Source organism: Panicum virgatum, chromosome 9K, assembly GCF_016808335.1.
Source record: "Panicum virgatum strain AP13 chromosome 9K, P.virgatum_v5, whole genome shotgun sequence".
In the NCBI taxonomy this organism is placed as follows: Eukaryota; Viridiplantae; Streptophyta; class Magnoliopsida; order Poales; family Poaceae; genus Panicum; species Panicum virgatum.
Genome location: NC_053144.1, coordinates 5,375,738 through 5,395,580, shown reverse-complemented (window position 1 = coordinate 5,395,580; position 19,843 = coordinate 5,375,738). Strand labels below are relative to the sequence as shown.

The window sequence follows — 19,843 nt, the reverse complement described above, 5'->3', positions numbered from 1 at the left end:
GATAGAGACGAACAATATTTATTCATTTGGATATTTTATTTATCTATACTTAGTGTGTGTCAGCGCACCCGTGTAGTGTGTGACACACAAAAAAAAAGATAACGTGAAAAAACTGAGATTGGCATACTAATAGTTCAGTTTATAGGCTCTCGCACGCTTTATAGTCGGCTCGTTCGCATCTTATCCATGTACTAAATAGGTTTTGGCTCCTTGCCGCTGCCTTTCTTCTTTTACGCGGGTTGAACTTTCTTCGATTACAAGGATGACACGCACATCCACACGACACCACAAACGCACAATACAATCCTGCACCCCACAGGAGTACTACTTATCTCGTGCTTATAAATAATTCGCTGAAAGCACTCAAGTTTATACAGTATCAGTTACGGACAGAAAATTTTGGATCCAAGCCTCACAACTCGCTACCACATCAAGATTAGTCCCCGCGCCGGTTGAAACCTGCGACCTTGAGCTGCGAGATTAAAAGCACAAAATATTGGACTAGACAAGCTTTTCAGCAAGAATTCAGCCTGACAAAGGGTGCGGCACTACACAATGGTTGTGGTTGAAACATTTAACAAAACACAGAATTCACAACGTGTACTTAAGACATGATCGGCATTGCTTTTTTTTTTCCTTCTGCTTAAAACTTGTTATGTACAAAAAATATACAGGTAAATGTATTGCTCTATCTGAAACTATAGTTACTATACCTGACCCATAATACTCGGTTATAACATGTCCAATGAGTGAATCTTTCGCTCGATAAATACGGCAACTACACATGTTAATCAATGCCACAGCTAAAATCACCCTCCTACACTGCTGTGGTTCAATTACAACGGGGAGCTTTGAACTAGGGAGTGCTCCTACAGCTCAAGCACATCGAACTCATGGGGCATGTAATCTTCGCTCGGGCGATAGTACTTGTTGGGGGAATACAAACCTAAGTTTGTAACCTGGCTGCTGTACAGGCATGCGAACCTCTCGACCTGGAAACAAGCGAAAATAAAACATCGTGTCAACTACACATTGCTGCACATAACATTTTTCAGTGTTATAAATGTCAAATGCCGTTAACCATCATGCACCTGATGAGCAAATCGGGAATTTTGGTACCCAGTCTTCATGAGCTGTCCCCACACTTTATGAAACTGAAATTGAATAAAGAGTACACAATTAAGAGAACACAAAGTGTTTGGCACATACTCAGCAATAATGTAACTTAGCACATTACCTTCTGATGGTGTTGCCTTTGAGCCTCTTGATGAAGGCAGCGAGCATGCTCTCGCTGTTGCTGCAATTAAAGAATGAAAGGAAATCGTATTATGAAAAAAAAATGTTACCAACAAAATTGTTTACAGGAGTTGACACTACCATATGAAATCTACAATGTTTTGCACAAGTCCTACTGCAAAAGATGAATATTATCTTCAATCAGCAGCTTGCCAGGATGTTGGTCCTTAAAAATCCTAGGGCACAACTTGTTATCCTAGTATACCTAGTCTTGAAAAGATATGCTTAGATTTGATTATCGTCCTTTACATTTTTTTCACTTGCGAGAGTGAATATTTCGTTCAAAAAAATAATTTCTCATGTAGCTACCAATCGACAATGAAGTAAATCAAAATAAGGACCAACCAGCAGATTGACATGTTCAGAGAACAACTTTTCCTTCTGATTTTCTGTGAGATCATCAAATCTGGGACAAAAAGGAGAGGTTACATGAAGCAAATGTATGAGGAAACTACAGACAATCAAGAAAAAAACATTTATTTTATATGCAGCATGGCAAATAATAGTAGATGGAACATAAGCCCAAAGCAGCAATTCAGCATAACTTTCTTGTGAACATATTGCAGGTATTTTACAGGCTCGTTGAAAGTGGAAACAACAAATGCAGCTAAGAAAATTTATTAGTATAGTCTTCCTAGAAATGTCCATAGAAAGATTCAAGGCTAATCTGCTGCAGAAGTACAAATACATTAGGAAGATTCAAGTTCATTCATGAAAGCTAAAGCAATAGTCTAGGGAGTATAACTGCAAATATATTCAAATGCAAAACAGCTAAAGCAAGTTTAAAATAAAAGACTTTCTCAACTTACTTAAGAGACCATTCAAGATGATGGATTCTGTCTTCAATTGAATCACGCTCCATTCTGAGATGTCTAAGCTCCTGAAATGGATACCACATACAAGCAAGCTGGTGACAAATATAGACTATATGTATACATGAACCTAACATTATCCTAAGATGTCTAAATTCGTGAGAATAAATAATAGCAAATAATGAAAGCAATATGAACAAGTTGCTGAAACTTTTTTGGTCATGTTTAACATGAAGTTCTGAGTAGGATCATGCAAATGTTGGTCTCAAGCTGAGTTGGCAAAATTCAAATATACTGACAAGCTGCTTCTGAATGTCATTGCTTCTGCCCAGTTGATATAAGATCTCATGTTAGGAATCAATTTTTTTACAAGCAACTGAGCTATTCATACCTTCCGAGTCGACTTTGTTTCTGAAAGAAGCTTCACCTCATGCTCCAGTTCTGGAATCACCAGCATAGTCCGCCAGCCTTTCAAAGATTCACAACGTGTACAGAAGCATTTAAGAAATGAATGGAATATAGTGGGCAACTGCAATATTGAAAGGGAAGTGTCTCATAGGAAAGTGTCACACGAATTCCACATCAAGACAGTGGCGCACACACAAATTCTAGGCATGCAATGAATTTGTGTGTGTGACACTTGGATTTGTGTGTGCTCGCTCGGGTGTGTAGCATTTGAATTTGTGTGTGCCCCAGCCCCATAGGAAAGTGACACACAAATTCCAACGAGCAGTGGCACACAAACATAAATTTTAGAAGGAAAAGATCTATGATTGAGCATGCAAGTATATTTCTTCTACACATAGTAAAGTAGTGGGCAGCACCAAAACTCATTTGCACAATTAAGACTGCCATATATTTAATAATCAAATATATATCAAATTCTAGTGCAATTAAACAGATGATAAAATAACATACCCAGAACTTTCTTGCTGCGCAAAATATCTCCATATATGTGATCACCAACATAGAGGATCTAAAAAATTGTACGATACATTATTCTATTTGATTCAACAATTAATATCACATTCAGCGTCAGTGAATCTCTGGGCAACTGAAGTATGTACTAAACACTATTTTAAATACCAGAATAAGTGTACCCATACCTGTGAACTAGAAGCAATAGAAAGTAATCTGTGAAGATGGCCAACATTGCCTCCCTGTAAAAGTTACAGCAGCAAATAGATATTATTTATTCATTTGCTAGATAAGATATAGGACCGGCGCAACTAATGATACAAAATAAAAAAGAAACATAATAATACTGATTCTGTTAAGTGGCCAGGTATCATTTTCATTGTTACAAGTTGGACAGAAAGTCATTTGACCATTGTCCACATCTGATAAGTCGCTATAACAATGGTAAAAAAATTACAAAAAAGAATTAAGTACCTGGTAAACCTTGTGAACTGGCGTTGCATGCTGATGACTTGATCTTGGGCTTCCAATCTTCACAACAGGAGATATATATATATATATATATAAGAAATTTAAAAACATTTGCCATAGAGATGGAATAGACTTGACAAATTTACTAGCCTGAATATCAGCATTTAGAAGTTTTCCGGAATCAGGCTCAACTTCAAAGAGGCCCGCACGGTTATCATCGTGGAAGAAACTTGGCTTTGAACTGAAAGTTCAGAAAGGACTGGCTCTGATCCTTTCGCTAAGTAAATAGTAATAATAAAAGAGGGAGGGAAACAGGGAACAAAAGACAAACCTGCCAGTTATTACAATGTCAAAATATTGAAGCCACTTGTGGTTGAGACCAGATCCTGCATCTGAAGTGTATGGTCCACAAAGGTAGTTCATGACAACATCGGTGTAGTCCCACAAACTACATGAACAAGTGCATGTATAGATAGTAAATAAATAGATTGTAAGAAGCTCGAATCAGTAACCACACGGGTTAAATTTAAGAGAAACTAAGACACATTAAAGAAGTTTGTCAGCACACAAGTCTCAAGAAGCCTAATAAAATCCTAAGGGGCCATATACCTATTTGTCACCAAGAATGTTGAGCGTCCAGATTTCTTTATCATTTCAAGCATTGGTACAATTGCCAAGTCCTCATTGATGTACCTGCAATGTTCAAATTATACGAATTAGCAGGGTCATCTAGAACATAATTATAAGCATTGCAGAAAAAATGGATGCTAAATTGCCAATTGGCGTGTGGGCCAAAATAAAAATTAAGGCAGCCCTATAGAAAAAAAAGATAATATATCTAGCACTGCAATTGTGCCAGACTATCAGGTGACTGGAATTAACTACTTAACCAAAAAATAGGAAAATGAGTTACCTGCCAGGGTCCTTCGCAACCATCCGCTTTAATGTTCCATCACGATGACACAAGTCAACTGCAGACCTCACATCTTTATACATAAGCGGATAGCTGTACAAACACAGTAATGCAAGCTCAAAAACAAAGCCTCAATTTATACAAACTCAAGCATAAGGCTGCAAGGGGAATGAAAAGGTGAGAAAAATAATATTGGTTCATGCACTGAGCTCTTTCAAAGCTTCTTTTAAGTTATTGTGTTTCAAGATATGAGTTAACTCAAGACAGAATAATGAAAGAAAACACTAAAAGAGCAACAAGTAAGCAACACTTTCTTTCTTTCCTTGACATAAAAGGCTCTACTGTCCTGTTAATTAAAGCTAAAAAGTAGATAGTCCTCTCAGATACATGCTTATGGTGTTGTTATGTAATGGTGGAAGACATCGATCATGTGCCAGCAGGCCTGATTTTGTTGGCCTCATGAGAGCAAAATTGGAAAAGATTGCCATAATAGTGTTAGGGCACATCATAAGGTAGCAGGTAACTTAATACTTTGAAATATTACCACCAGAACTTCCAAAAAAATCCTGGAATTTTATTGAACGATTCGGTCATGGACGCTTATTAAAGTCTGGTGGGGTTTATATGCATGAGGCTTGTGGATTGCCAAAAAGATATTAAATTAATTCCCATAAGAACCTAACCTAAATTACCACAACTAGAGTAAAGAAAAGAGGGGTGGTATGTCATGGTTACAGAAAGATCATCAACAAGGCATGTCATGTCCCAATCTGGCTGATGGATGTCTGATTTGACAAAGAATTGACATGGGATAATCAATACACGCATAGCCAGCACTCAATCGACATGGATTCCAGTGAATGTAACATGTGATTTTAAAAAAAAAAGCTGACATAAAATGAACAAAGAAAAAAGGTAATCGGATTGCTTAGGGGATTAAAGATAGTATACGTAACTTTATGGAAGAAATGCAATGAAAGAAATTTGGACAATTGTGAATAGACAGCTGTGTAAATGTTGGATAAGTAATGTTTAATTCCGAAAAGGAAGAGTAAAAAACATTCAAGAGTGGATAACTGGATGTGCTCTTCAAAACGCAAAATAATTACTCTAATAATTTGGCTCCATCAACTCTTCTTTAAATGACGTCCTAAAATTTTAAGCCCCTTCAGTATGGTAAACATTTAAGATGTGAACAGCCATACTCTGTGCCTGCAGGTACTTTTCCAGGATTACTGTCCATGAAATCAACAAGCTGAGCAAATAGATAAGCTTCACCCAATGAGAAAAGCGTATCTATAAGGGCATAATCAGGTTCATCAAATGAGTCTCTTATCAATGTACTCCCATAAGCAGCAACTTTTTCTTCTTTCGACAATTCCCTAAAACCATGGTATGCAACTTTTACATACTTGTGTCGGTCCATCTGATAATCACCACCCAAATAGTTAAGAAGAGTTAATTTCATTGCAAAGGTACATGTACAGTATTGAAAGTCCAGCACAGAAATGCAATGAAATAATAAGATCAAAAGAAACTGATAAACAGCAGCAAATATCCGCCTTCAAATCTTGCAACACAGATCAAATAAAAAAATTTATGCTAGAGGCCTAGACCTGTTTTTGTTGTTCCCTCTAACCAGTTGAAATTTACACATTGACAACTAACACTTGCTACTTCCACAATGATGACAATGCTCATTGAACAATAAATGCTAATATCGATGAGTTGCAGATGGTAGCTCAAAACTGGTGAGTATTCACCAACAAATGCATTTATTAGTTTGACAAGACACCTTTTGATTCTAAATCATGCAACCACCAACAGCAGGTTCCAAAGATTAATATCAAAATGCAGATCTCTTTATTTTAAAAACGTGGCTGGCCCTTCATTGATACAACAACAAATCCTTTTAGTCCCAAGCAGGTTGGGCCCTTCGTTAATAATAAGATAAAACGCATTATGGTTTCAATAAACAAGACACAAAGCTTCCAGAGCCTTCTTCTAAAAAGGGGGGCAATCTAAGCAATTAATTTGTAACTGACCTTCAAAATATTTCCTCTCTTCTTATCAAGAACTAATCCTCTGACCATGTATTTCCAATCAAACTCCCAAGTCAGCAGCTGCATGATGAAAGAATAGTAAAATCAAATTCTGAACCAAAACAGGCACATCAAGCGATATGTATTCATAAAATTTCAATATGTAACGGTGAATTCTAGAATCAAGGAAAATACATTTCACAAATAATACTTCTTAATAAGTGGATAGCAAATTTTATGTTTGGATGCTTTTGCTACGTTAACAACGCAACAGCCACTGAGTCCTGCTAAAACAAATAGCAATTACTCCAATAAGAAATTTCAATCAAGAACAGACCAACATTATGCAGCCATAATTACATAAAAGCAAACACAGGTAAAGAATATACTAATTCATCTTTGCTTTCATTTAAGAAAAAAGCTGATGTGCTTCCTTGAGACAAGTATAGAAATGCCGTTACAAACTATCAGAATATCTCTGTAATCAATAGCATGCAACTCTCAGTAACAAGTTAAATTAACTAGTCTGGCCTTTAAAAGCATTAGTGAAGTCTGGAGTTAAAACTATAAAATAATGCATAAGAACCACGCTAACTTCTGTGACGTCCGAATGGTACAGTCTTAGACACAGCAGAAAACAGTTAAAGCAACTATGTGGAATCTGGAACACACAGAACAGGGGCCTATGTCCCAACCTCTCTTTAGTGCACGCATTGAAAGGGCCAGTGCAATTTTATAATAAATTAGATGCAACAAAGGCACAAAGCTAGTACGAAAACAATCAATCTGGTTACTTTGTCTTCATGTATGAAGCAAATTCGTATTTCTTACGGTAACTAACCTCTTCAGGGTAGTGCAGATCCTTCACAAGCTTCTCGATTGTACCATAGTAAGCAAGGGCCTCGAAGGTCTCGGGCTTGTACTGTGCAAGAGTGTAGTCCATATCAAATCCTACTGCTGTGATGTTCCTCATGTTGAGTGACCTATTGCAGAATATCTCCTTCCCGATAGAAATGTTTCTCGGTTCTGCCGAAGGTGTTGACCATACTGCCCCAGTGGATTCCACTGCACCGCTGTCCATCCTGACAGCACTACAACCTGATATATAGGAGACCAATAGATAAGTATTTTAAGAGCGTACAAGCTAAACTGAAAAGTGCTAACCGTACTTTATGATCAGTGGAAAAGCTCGTTGTTACGACCGGGAATTATGTCAGAGTTGGCGAAAGCGTTTGATGATCAACGTGACAGTGTATTAAAAGGGCATGCAGGCAAAGTTGTAGAGGTATCACGAGTAAACCGAATTCCCGCATCTCACAGGAACAATGCACACTCAACTCTTAAAACGCTGGATCAAAAAACGAAGATGCAAAATGCAGGACCGTCAAATACCAACAAAATCCACATGCCCATCACCGACTCGACAGACGGCAGATGGCTGCGATCAACCTCAATGAAATCCACGAAAACGGTAAAATTATTTTCAAAAAAAGGAGTGCAGCAACGAAATTTCATGGAAAAACGACCATCAAAATCTGAGAGAGATCGGAAATACACGAAATAAGAACACCTCGCATCACGGGAAGAGATAACCCGCTGAGATCGCAGAGGCACCGCTCGTCCGCACAAAACACCAGCAAAAGTCAGACCCCGCTTAGAAATCCTCGCGAATGCACGGAATCGCGCACGCACCTCTGGGCCCGGAGGCCGACGCGGCGGCGGCGGGCGAGCACGACGACGACGCGGACGCGAAGAGGAGGAGCAAGGGCGGCGAGAGGCGCGAGAGGTGGAGCGCGGCGGCGAGGGGCCTCCTGGAGAAGAGCATTATCTCTGGCTCTCAGCCCGCGCGCCTTAAATAGGCCGCGGGGCAGCGCCGGATGCGACGAGACGGACGGGACGACGGAAGCGTGACCGTTGTCGTGCTGGGGGAGGGAATCAATGCGGCGCTGGTGGGGGGAGGGTGGGCGGAGGAGGGATCCCCGATACGGGCGGGGCGCTGCTGGCGCGCGGCGGCGGCGTCTCATCTCATCGCGCCGGGCATTGGCCGCGGGCGGGCGGGGCAAGTGGCACGGGGATCGTGTGCGGATTCGGATGCGGATGCCGCAGAGCTCGCGTGCGTTGGAAGCAGCAGCGGCAGCGGGCGAGCGCGGGCGGGCGAGCGGACGCGGGGAGGAGGTGGGCTGGTGCCTGGTGGTGGAGGAACTGCTGGGTGTAGATGGGTTTGAGTTGGGGGCTGTGCTGCTGACGTTGCTCCGGCGGTAACGGATGGCGTGCGGCTCGGCTGCCCTTCGGAGGCTTTTGCTCCGGCCACACGCGCACGCCACAATGAGCGCACGAGGGCAATGGTCATGGCATCATGGGTGGACCCGCGGAAACAGAGCAGAACGGAGGAACCTTGCTAAGTTTTAGCAGCACGTGAATTGTTACCCGGACTGAAGCTTGTTAAATATAGAAAAAAATGTATGTATACAATATTAGGTTTATGGTAAAGAGTTCAGCAGTCATGGCGGATATTGTGACGGCAGTATGACAATTGCGACTACAAATTCTGAAGTTGATAGTTGAAGTTGTGGATGATGCGGTAAGGGTGTCATTGATGGTAAGGGCGTGAAAGGATTTGGAGGTGCGGTGGAGGGTGCCAATAATGGCGAGGAAGAAGGGAGAGGCCATGCATGCAAATGCGAGGAGGAAGAAAGTTTCTAAATTTCGTGATCTTTTTTCACCAGCTTTTAATTGTGCCGGCGTCCTCCAACACATGGGAGCTCCTAAATTTGCAGTTAACCGTTAGCGCTAGCGTTAACACTATTGGTTGGGGCATAGATCAAACTAATGCGTTTATAGAAAGACATTAAGTTGGCTCAAAAAATTGCAGTCTCTAAAAATACCATCACAAAGGATAATTAATATTCAGTTTTGGACTTGGAAGAACGGAGTACAAACATCCTCCCTACAGAAATGAAAAAAAAAATTAACATTCAGAAAAAGTAGCACAAAAACTGTAATGTTTGTCTGAAACAATAGTTTTTATTGACCAGAGGTAGCACTAGATCGCTGAGGACTTGCCGAGCAAAAAGGGAGAAAAAGGTAGGTTAGGATCCCAAACTTTATATTTTTTTAAAAAAAAATGTGCACTTAACGATTTCACGTAGACATTTGGTGGGTGGATAGCAAAACTGGCTGCTCCCCTGCGGATAACGCGCTTAAATACGAAACACGACTTGACCGTGGATATATATCTATCATCCCGTGCAATACCTGGATTCCACGCTGGCAAAAGGCGGCCGCTCCGGATGGAGAACTACTGGAGCAGCAGAGCCAACAATCTTTTCTGGCCCCCACCAAGTCACCAACCAAGTGTGCACGGCTTCGCCTACCCACAGACCACACCCAGGAGCACGGCGGCCACGCCACGCTACGACAGAACTCGCGTGCGCAACGAGCAGCAGCAGCCAGGAGTAGCAAGTGATCGATAACGCAGCGGTCAGTTAGGCTACCGAATGATCTGTAAAGTGGTGGGTTTTTTCAGTTATACGACGCGATGAGCTGATAAGGTTTGCTTATATGTATACTACTAGCGTGTCATTATCGCCCGGAGGTTTTGTCAAAAGCTTCACGCTCTTTTCAGCACTTGTGATGCTAGCTTGGCCTCTACTAGCTGCTAATTAGGTGTGATGGGAATAGCAACGAGAGGCACTAACAGCAGATCGAGGAAGCAAAAGGCGGAGCCTAATGCTATGCTCCTGAGATCTGATCCAGAGCCAGCTAGCTGTCGTGCTTTTTTGTTTATGCTGAGCTGAGATCGAGATGGTGACAGCAGGATTAGAGTATTAGACTAATCCGATTGGAAGTTAGTTCGAATCTGGTTCATGGTTAAAAGCACCACATCTTACCAATCGGTTTCATGGTAGGTCCAATACACACATCTTACCACGTGAAGATGCCGGCCTTTTTTTTTGCGCTGTATTGTGACCGTCCCGTCATCGCAGAATGAGAAAGTAATGCGATTCTTTTTCGAGCCGGCTGATGTGGTATTCTTATGCGTCCTGAAGAAAATGGTGCTGCAACTTTGCAAGTGTAAAGAGCGTCCGTCATCGCAGAATGAGAAAGTAATGCGATTCTTTTTCGAGCCGGCTGATGTGGTATTCTTATGCGTCCTGAAGAAAATGGTGCTGCAACTTTGCAAGTGTAAAGAGCGACAGGGGAATATGATCTCCGCGGTGTGATCCACGCGTATGGGTGTGTGGTTGGCGTGGATCCCAGTAGTGTACCTGACCGCATCGATGTAAGCAAATGCGATTCCGTTTCTAAACAACATGGTTTGCTTGTTACGACGCCGTCGTGCCCCGCATATGGAATCGTACAAGGTTTGCACGTATCATTGGTCCTCTTTGGTTCCCTAGTACTAGTTGTATTAGAGAATTTTGACCGTTAATTACTAGTATTAAATGAAGTCAGTTTGCAAAAATAACTCCATAACCCTGCGCTACTCCGCGAGACGAATCTAATGAGGTCTTTGACCGCACGATTAAAATGATGGTTACTGTAGCATTACTGTGGCCAATCACGGATTTAATTACCGTTATTAAATTCGTCGCGCAAAGTTGTAGCCATCCGTGAAAAGATTTTGCAAATAAATTTCGTTTAGCACTTCATGCATATAAGATTTTTTTTATAGTACCAGGTGTTCTAGCAAACCAAACATGTATCTGCGGGCACTGGACTCTGTTCCGACTTCCGAGTCCAGCGCGTTGCGTGCTCTGACGTGGGGGACTTGGGACTTGGGAGAGGGAAGGGAAGGGCGTGATTGGTTGGTTGTATCACCACCGTCCAGTTCCCGTGGTGCGACCTTGATCTGTTTGGTTGCCTGGTGTGGATAGCTACCCTGGCCCGTCGCGTGCAAAAGGGGTCCTCGAGCCTGGCTTGCGGGATGCGGTAAAAATGGGCGTTTCCCCGGAGGTTGGCTCTGGTGGCGCAGGTGCATGTCCATAGGGCACCAAAGTAAACTTTAGCGTGTGTACAAACTCCAACATGCAGTGAACCAAACAAACAAGATCGCGGAATATCCAGGCACAAAAACAGTCAACCAATCAATTGAGTGTTGCATGCATTCGGCCTGGCCGCTGGGAGCCTGGCTCTCTGGTACGAGCCTGGCTGGAGTCAGCAGCAAACCAATCACGCCCGAAGGGAAGGGAACGAAATCGTCGGGCACTCGGGCCGCGCGTGGGGTCGTGAAGGCGGAAGAGTCTGTTACCGTGAAAGCTCTCCGAAGACGTACTTCCGTGAACATGTAACATACGGGATGCAGGCGTGCAGCGTGTGGCTTGGAGTCGGTCTCGAAGTTTGGAGGCCCACACGCCCAGAGTATCCCCTCACAATGAGCGGCCCAATGCGCGCCATCCACTCGCTCGCCGCGCCACCGGGTCCAACGCCGGCGAGGCCACCTCTCCGCCGCGGTGCGGCGGCGGCGGCGGCCTCTCCCCTCCGGAGGTCCTCGGACCCGCAACCGTCGCCGCCTACGCCTCCGGGCCTCGCCTCCCGCCGCGCCGCGCTCCTCGCCCTCGTCCTGGCCGCGGCGCCGGCGCGCCCCGCCCCCGCCGCAGCCGCCTTCTCCCTCGGCATCCGTACGACCGCGTCCCTCCCGTGGCCTGCCTCCTCTCTCCGCATTGCAGTGGCCGGACCTCTCACTATCTTCCCCTCTTGTCCTGTCGGCGCGGTGCAGCTGGGCCGAAGGAGCTGTTGCGGGAGCAGAAGAAGAAGTCGGCGTCCTTCCTCCTCGCGCCCATCGCCGCCTCCCGCGACACCCTCCTCAAAGCTCAAGCTCTCCTCGGTAATTTCAGTCTCCCGGGTGATCATCGCTTTGCCTAATTTGTCCTGATATGTCCGTAAGATTCTTAGCAACTGTTGTGGCTGCGCAATGCAGCTTCCCCAAACGCGTCTGCCGAGGACGCCGAGGAGGTGAGGGGGCGGATCGGTGCGGCGGGGAGGGACTGCGTTCCGCGGCAGAGGAACTCGATCGTCGCGTTCCAGTCGAAGACGGGCGTTGAGGTACGAGGGTTTTGCCTTAACCAAGGGCGGCGGACTGCTGTTTTTACTCCAGGCCCATGATTGAATTACCCTGCAGGTCTGCACGTTCAGTTTGATACTGAAGAATGCCGCGTCGCTGCTCGCCAAAAAGGATCCTCTCAAGGTTGAAGCTGATACTAGGCTTGGGGAGCTCATACAGTAAGGCCATCGCTAGCTAGCGTTACGAGAAGCTCAACAAACTGCTGTGTATTGTTTCGAGGGACTCAAGGTTCACTGATATTCTGCAGGTCATTCTCGGACCTGGGAGCTGTGGTGGAGAACAGTAATTTTGAGCTCACTGGTGACAGGTGCATAACATGGATGCATTGCTTGTTTTGGTTTATTTTAGCCCCAGATTTGTTATCGTGCATTGACTCTTCACATGCTGCAGCTTTTACTAGTACATGTAGTAACTTGATGTTTCATATGGTGATACTGAGGATGTGTGCGTGTTTTTGCATTATGCAATGCCATTTCTTTTGCAATGTTCTGTTATGGGATATTTATTTGATAACTTGTTTATGGAAGATCAATTCACTCTGTGTTTGATGATATTGTAGCAAAGAGGATATAGCCTATGCAATCACCTCATTTTAGGAAATCCCTAGAAATAAACTGCAGCAATTTGTCAAATATCCCCTGTCTGGAATGTCTTCTCGTGTGGGATGAACTGATTTTCACAATAAAATCTGCACTCTTTGTATGGATATCTATTTTTTTAGGATTTTGATTAGAAACCTTTATTTTCTATGGAATTGATTTGGAGTCTTTTGTAGCTAATAAATGCTGGCATTCATCTTTTTCAATGTCCTGCAGAGAGAAGATGAAGGATGGCTTGCTGAGCACTATCTCTGCCCTTGACAAGTTTGAACAGAGTGTTAAAGACTGTCTAGGTGTTTAGAAGTTTTTTTTGGCTGAGTTCCATCAAATTTTCTTAAGGCTTTAAAAATGACTTACTGTTTTTATTTCCTTATATTCCTGTGCTAAGGTTTCATTTGCCTTTGCTCATCAGGGCCTTTTGTTTTAGAACACACATCGACGTGTATTTGATCTATATGTTACTTGTGGTAAAAAGAAAAATTTCCTGCAAAGGAAACGTGGAATTAGATATAGGAATTTATTGAGTCGACATATGCACTTGTAGCAATAAGCCCATAAGCAGGCACTATATCCAAATTTTGTTTTCTGTTACTATTTAAAGGTTCTCTCTGTGTGCTCGACTTATCATCCTGTTTATTACATTATAATATTTACGCATGTATACCTTGCGCCTCCAGTTTCTTTAAATATCTTACTGTTCATTAAACCACATGGAAACTAGAGTGGAGTATGTTTCTTTCATTTGGATATTTATGCGCCATAGTTTAACTGTATGCTTATATATGCTGGTGTTTTCCATAAACTTTAGTTGTTTTGAAAAGGTGTAAGAAATGCGTAAAGAGTAGGATGGAATTTTCGTATTGTATTTTTCATTGACAAGATTTTATGTATTTTCTCAGGCAAAAAAATATTATACAAAAATCATATTTGGTTTCAATGCTAATGAATTCTGCATGCCATCAGATGAAAAAAGTACTCCAACTATTCCAAGTAGTGATCCAGTGGACACATGATCTGGTCATCTGGTGAGGCTGAGGCTTCCACAAAATACAATCTGCAGCATGGTGTGCCATCCTCCGGATTTTTTTCCATTGATCTTGGCAGTCTCCTCAGTTTATCAAATAGGTTCTCTGGGTGACTTAGCAGCCCAAAATGTGCCTGCGGATCTCCAATTTGTGTCAGTGTTACCTTAGAGAACCCAATTGAAGGCAGCAGGAGGTCAGGGCTGTCATGGTAGAAATGGTACATTGTCGGGGAGATCGATGTCGCATTCTTGTTCATGAAGTCGGCCAGGAGCACTGCGCAGGCTGAGAACCGGCTGGCTGCAATGGTTTCAAGGACTTGCATTGCATCTGCATTGTGAAGGTAATAGATGATGCCTTCGAGCACCCATATGGTGTTCCTCTCAGGAACATACCCATAGCTCTGCAGCTTTGTTACCCAGTCTCCATCTTGTATGTTGGCAGGAACCCTAATCAATGATTTTGCCATCAGGGTGAGTTTCTGGTGATTTGCGGAACTCATTGCTTCGTGCAGAAGATCAGATTTCATTTCTAGGAGCTCCGGGAAATCAAGTTCAAATACCGTGCATTCCTTTAGGCAGTTCAGTCGATAGGCTCTCGCATCCATCCCTGAAAGAGAGAGAGAGAGAGAGAGAGAGAGAGAGAGAGAGAGAGAGAGAGAGAGAGAGAGAGCATAGATTGATGATCAGAATGAGCCCTTCTTTTTTGAGGTGAACCTATCTGCAACTGAAGATGCTTGTTGTGAAACAAATTTCAACTCAACCTGCTTCATCTACCGCAAAATGTGGCATTCTTGCTTCATCAATTTTGTACTACATTTGTTCGAAAACGGTAGAAGTTCGAATGTATGGTTCACCGGAACTTTTGAGCCTAGAGGTTTCAGTGACAGCGTTACATCCAAATGAAATTCCTATAATGTATTTCTACAGCTCAGTTATTTCATCGTTTTAAGTGAGGGTATGTCTTGTTCTACCTGTTCTGTTCAATTCCAGAGAAGACATGAGATTGTTCAAGGATAGCATTAACAGATAAGAAGGTTTGACATGTTCTCAATTGTTCGTGTACCCTAAGTTTGCTTCTGGGTTGCAATAGCTCCATACGAACCCACGAATATCAAGTGAAATTAATCTGTTTCTGAAGCCTTCTGGTATGTGTAGTGTTGGGACCCCTAGCTGCATGCCAAAAGTTTTTTTGTAGGATACAAGCCAAAAGTTTCCTAGCATACATCATGCTAACTGCCAACTGATGAGACCAGCTGAAGGGATCTGAGAGTATCGCAGTAGACACCGGTATCATCAAGGACACAAATATCAGGGTGTTGAGCGTGATTTGGTCTATCTGCAGTCTGGACAAAATAGCTACTGGGCATGCTTGCATCAAAATGCTGCGGCCAGGATAAGCTTTCTTCTTGCTGTAAGCCTGTAACGTGGCCAGGTGTCTTCATTACGAGCCACAAATGTTTTCTTTTGTTTTTTTATGTACACGTTAACGTTAGATGATCCTCTCCTGTAGTACTGCCTGTGTGTACTGTGTACTGTATACGATACAACTACATGTTTTTCTTCAAACAATTATTTGATAAGGACACAGGTCCCTTAGCTTTTCCTTCGTGTGATCGTGTCCAGGAGTGAGGGTCTGGGGCTCAAGTTTGGCGCCACAGATATATGGGCAGCGTGGAAGAAGGCCAGCCAAGTCATTTACATTTAGAGAAAATGCTGCTCATGAATTAGGCTCCTAGTTTTGAAGTATGCGTTTTATTTCATTTCGGTTTTTTGTCGGACTGCCAAACAATGGTTACAAAAAGACCAAAGTGCCAACGCCAAATTGAATCCTACAACCAGGCTGCAGGGGGTAACTTCGTCATTTTTAGTTGCACCTTGCACGGATCCAAATTTAAATTGATAGAAATTTGAAGTCTGTACAGGCAAGTGTAACTTCAACTGCACTGTTTTTCTTCATTATAACAGTTGTAGAAACACAAACTAGGTTCAGGCAGGTCGCTTATTTACGAATTAGAAGCCGGCCGGCCGGCACAGGATCGAGATCAGTATTAGTATGAACAAGAAGAATGCATGGGTCTCACGCATCGATCGTGCATGCAAAAGCAAAAAGCCGGCGCCGAGATATTTCTATTTAAATCGAGTTCTACGTAGCACGCACGAACCTGCACCGAGGATGACGACCTGGGGGTCGCCGCCGAGCGTGTCGACGGCGGCCTCGATGCGGGTGTCGAACCAGAGCGTCCGCACGGCGATCATGACACCGTGCACCTCCCGCGCGCCGGCGCGCTCGTCGCGGCGCATCTTCTCGTGCAGGCCCCTGAGGTAGCGCTCCCCGGCCAGCACCGCGGCGGCCGGGTCGCGCACCGCGCGGGCCCACAGCGCCCGCGCCGCCGCCGTCTGGCACGCGCTCTGCAGCACGGGCCCCCACTCCGCCTCCACCCGCGCGTGCAGCGCCCGCACGCCCTCTGGCGCCAGCTGCTCCATCACCGCCGCGAACTCCCGCTCGCCTTCTTCTCCTTCTTCTTGTCCCTCCTCACCGCCATAGCCGCCGCCTTTGTCGCCCTCCGAGGCCGCCGCCGCGTCGCCATTCATGCACGGCGACGGCGCCTCCCACTCCTCCTCCTCCTTTTCCGGCTTCGACGACGACGACATGGTCTGCCGCCGGCGCTCTCCTCCGAGCCTGGACAAGGGCGCGCGCGCGGCCACACAATGTGCAGCGGCTAGCTCGCTTTATATGGATGCTCGGGCTGGCGCGGCACCAGCAGATTAAAGCAAGAGCTGGTTCACCATAGTACTCTACCAGAAAAGCAGCGTCGTCGGCGTGTGATCTCCAACGAACATGGCTAAGCTGTTGCTGTACACGATGGTTGGTTTTGTATGGTGAGTGGGAAAGCCGGGCGGGAAGAGATAAGAAAAAAGAGGACCACACGTACGCGACCCTGGCCAGCCGGTTCGCGCGCCTGGGGTGCATGGGTGGCGCGTGATTTTCCGCCGGGGTTACGGCGCCTCAGCTCGCTCGTACGTGCGCGCTGGTCGACCGGATCGGACTGTAGCGCGACGGCGACGGGCGGCGGCGGTGAGCGCGCGCGCGGGGTGGATGTGGTGTGCTCGTATTAATTAGTTGGCGCGGTGGAGGACCAGCAGAGGCGGAGTAGACTGGCGCTGTCGCGGCTTGGGGAAGGACCGAAGGAGAGGACAGGGCAGGCCCGTGCGCGGCGCGGGGGGTGCCGCCGGCGCCGGCCGTGGCGAGGTTCCGGGGACCGTTCGATACGTGCGCGCAGCTGGAGCTGGAGATCGACGGGCGCGGCCCGCTTTGCTCAGCTGCTGCACATTTGCGCAAGCTGTCCGCGTGTTGGATGTTTAGATGGTGAAAAAATTTGCATAGTATCTATTATATTGAATCTTTGAACACATTTATAGAAGATTAAATACATAGAGAATTAAATGTAGTTAAAAAACAACTAGTTACACAGTCTAATAGATTAGTTCGAGATAAATTTTTAAGTCTAATTAGTTTATAATTAGATATTATTTATCAAACAACAATGAAATGTGCTACACTACTATAATTTAAATTTTTTTACCAACTAATCACAATTCAGAAAAACAGAAGAAAAGTGAGGAACTCGGTGCATAATTACAGACACGGAGGCGATGCTTGGGGCAACAGATTTTCAGTCGCGTACTGCAGGATCCACACCGATTTCTATCTCTTCATGAAGGTTATGTGCAATCGATTGGCGCACCAAGGTGTCGGTGTTCTGTTCTTGGGCCGACTGGGTAAATCGAACCGAAGTGATTCAGCCACTCAGGGGCAGAGAGACCATCCACATCCACCTAACCTACCTGCTGGTGGCCTGTCCTCCTCGCTCAATGACTCGCCACATTTCTCTCCGTAATTCAAATCGGAGGGACTTGTGCTGTTCGCTGTGCTGTGGCTAGTGGCTGGTACTGATTTGTTATGAGAGAAAAGTACTGCTAGCTGGCTGGTGGCTGTTGTGTAGCAGATCCGTCTAAATTAAACCAGCTTAAGTGCGCTAACGATCATCTTAATGCATAATCAAGTTATCACGCACTTAAAACGGTATAATCCGGCAGTCCGTTGAGTAATTCCCAATTAAACTACTGTACTCCAGGATCACATTTGCACTAGAAGACTCGCACAAAGACGAGCACAGCTGATACAAGCATACAGAGATTCTCAAAATAATGTACAACACGGGTTTTACATAAAAGCTTTGAATACACACTACAGAGTTCAAACATATAGCGGAAGTTTAAAACGGAGTTCAAAATACAATAAAGTACTACGAACGACGTTAAAAATGGGCCTCACATCTTGCCCACGATGTGCTGCCAACCGGCCCGAACTTCACGGAGAAAACGGGACCCACTCGACGGTCCACCCAGAAGGAAGCGGTTGTCCAATCCAGGACGCACAGACCTCCTCGAAGTCAGCGGGAACACAACCTGCTCAGAAGGGTTACAACAACAACCTTGAGTATACTAATACTCAGCAAGGCTTATCCGACTATGGGTATACTTAGCCCACTCCTTGACATGCAGGCTTTTGGCTCTGGGTTTGTTTTGCTGAAAAGCTATTAATACCGAATCCTTACTTTCAATATTTTAGCTCCATTTAGTTTGACGAGTAACAACTAGATTAGCCTGAACATCTAGAGCACACTTGGTTGGTCACATTAAACCTCTAGTAAAAACAAATCAAACGTCTTCGTTCCATTCTCATTCCATCCTTTACTACGATGTGACGAAGTGACCAAGATTCTCTTAACCGAGAGAGATGGCGAATCGATCCGATTTAACTTTGCAAGGTGGACCTAACTCACACGACACGTGTAAATCCCGTCGGGTCACACATGTCAACTGTTCCTCTCTTTACCCCGACGTCTGAATCACGTCTGCTAAAACCCGGGTGAAGGGCCCCTCACGGCGAACTCCCGGAGAAACCGGAGGCAACATACACTCCAACACCAGCCATCATCCCACTCCCAGAGTAGTGGGTCGCGATTCAAAGTATCGTTGCAAATCAGGTAATTAGCTTACCGGTTTCGACTACCTTCTACTTTCGGCATGTGGTTAGTACTGTTCAATCTTCGTCAGCATAACCAACAACGGTACGGTCCTCAATCGACACAGGTGGAGGCTACTTTTCCTTTCTTTCATATCCAGAACCAACTCATCTCCGCCCTGTCTCTATTTCTCTTTACTCATCAACTCATTTTCAAGCTATTTGCCAAGTAATCAAGATCCTAAATCTCGCGAGCAACAGTAATCACTCGACTTTTACCGAGATCCTACTTAGCAAAGCATTGCTAACGATACCTGCACACTAGTATAGACGTACCTAGGAAAAACATGCATACTAGGGTTTCAAACAACTCCTAGAACGTAAATGCACAATTACTTAAATAAACATTGAATACTTAAATTAGGGTTATGCTCCGGGGCTTGTCTTGCAGGTCAGCGGGGTTAGCGACTTCTTCTGGAGCTTGCTCAACTGCTTCTTCGCCCTGCTGCCCTTCTGCTTGTGGCCCCTGATCCGGTCCAGCAATCAGCTCGTAGACTACATCGTTCGCGATGTCTACACGTAGGAAAAAGATGTCATGCAAAAGTTAAAACACAGTGCGATGCATGAGTGCTCATGATGCGATGCATTTCAAAGCAATGCAATACACACAAAGAG

General features: G+C 44.5%; 2 protein-coding genes across 6 annotated transcripts; one reads left to right on the top strand and one right to left on the bottom strand.

Moving 5' to 3' along the window:
- Nucleotides 1-601: 601 nt before the first annotated feature.
- On the bottom strand, nt 602-16,985 carry LOC120649595 (5'-nucleotidase domain-containing protein 4-like). 3 transcript variants are annotated; one of them, XM_039926433.1, is made up of 17 exons: nt 16,302-16,985; nt 7,294-7,550; nt 6,456-6,533; nt 5,616-5,836; nt 4,411-4,503; nt 4,107-4,190; nt 3,829-3,945; nt 3,648-3,738; nt 3,501-3,557; nt 3,215-3,268; nt 3,027-3,084; nt 2,500-2,576; nt 2,106-2,176; nt 1,642-1,702; nt 1,238-1,297; nt 1,092-1,154; nt 602-992 (listed from the first exon to the last, which is right to left on the bottom strand). In XM_039926433.1, exons 1-17 carry the CDS (start codon nt 16,789-16,791, stop codon nt 870-872), a joined length of 2,055 nt encoding a protein of 684 aa, XP_039782367.1. In that variant the 5' UTR covers nt 16,792-16,985; the 3' UTR covers nt 602-869. The 3 variants fall into 3 exon arrangements, with proteins under 3 accessions (XP_039782367.1, XP_039782368.1, XP_039782369.1); XM_039926434.1 differs by lacking the exon at nt 16,302-16,985 and adding an exon at nt 8,145-8,675; XM_039926435.1 differs by lacking the exon at nt 16,302-16,985 and adding an exon at nt 7,622-8,278.
- Nucleotides 11,782-15,705, top strand: LOC120649596. Of its 3 annotated transcripts, none has more exons than XR_005665306.1 (8): nt 11,782-12,073; nt 12,172-12,279; nt 12,373-12,497; nt 12,574-12,674; nt 12,764-12,823; nt 13,332-13,408; nt 14,079-14,480; nt 14,610-15,705. XR_005665306.1 is itself a non-coding variant. In XM_039926436.1 (7 exons), the coding sequence occupies exons 1-7, from the start codon at nt 11,827-11,829 to the stop codon at nt 14,126-14,128; spliced, it is 768 nt and encodes a 255-aa protein (XP_039782370.1). In that variant the 5' UTR covers nt 11,782-11,826; the 3' UTR covers nt 14,129-15,705. The 3 variants fall into 3 exon arrangements, 1 of the variants encoding a protein (XP_039782370.1); XR_005665305.1 differs by having other exon boundaries at nt 14,582-15,705; XM_039926436.1 differs by having other exon boundaries at nt 14,079-15,705.
- Nucleotides 16,986-19,843: the final 2,858 nt, after the last annotated feature.

Excerpts from the sequence above, each read along its gene's own strand:
- LOC120649595 (XM_039926433.1), bottom strand. The coding sequence starts at position 16,791 with ATGTCGTCGTCGTCGAAGCCGGAAAAGGAGGAGGAGGAGTGGGAGGCG. Across the intron at positions 3,946-4,106 it reads ACATTCTTGGTGACAAATAG|TTTGTGGGACTACACCGATG; the intron begins GTATATGGCCCC and ends TTGTTCATGTAG. Across the intron at positions 1,703-2,105 it reads CATCTTGAATGGTCTCTTAA|ATTTGATGATCTCACAGAAA; the intron begins GTAAGTTGAGAA and ends TTTTTGTCCCAG.
- LOC120649596 (XM_039926436.1), top strand. The coding sequence starts at position 11,827 with ATGAGCGGCCCAATGCGCGCCATCCACTCGCTCGCCGCGCCACCGGGT. Across the intron at positions 12,824-13,331 it reads TTTGAGCTCACTGGTGACAG|AGAGAAGATGAAGGATGGCT; the intron begins GTGCATAACATG and ends AATGTCCTGCAG. Across the intron at positions 13,409-14,078 it reads GAGTGTTAAAGACTGTCTAG|ATGAAAAAAGTACTCCAACT; the intron begins GTGTTTAGAAGT and ends GCATGCCATCAG.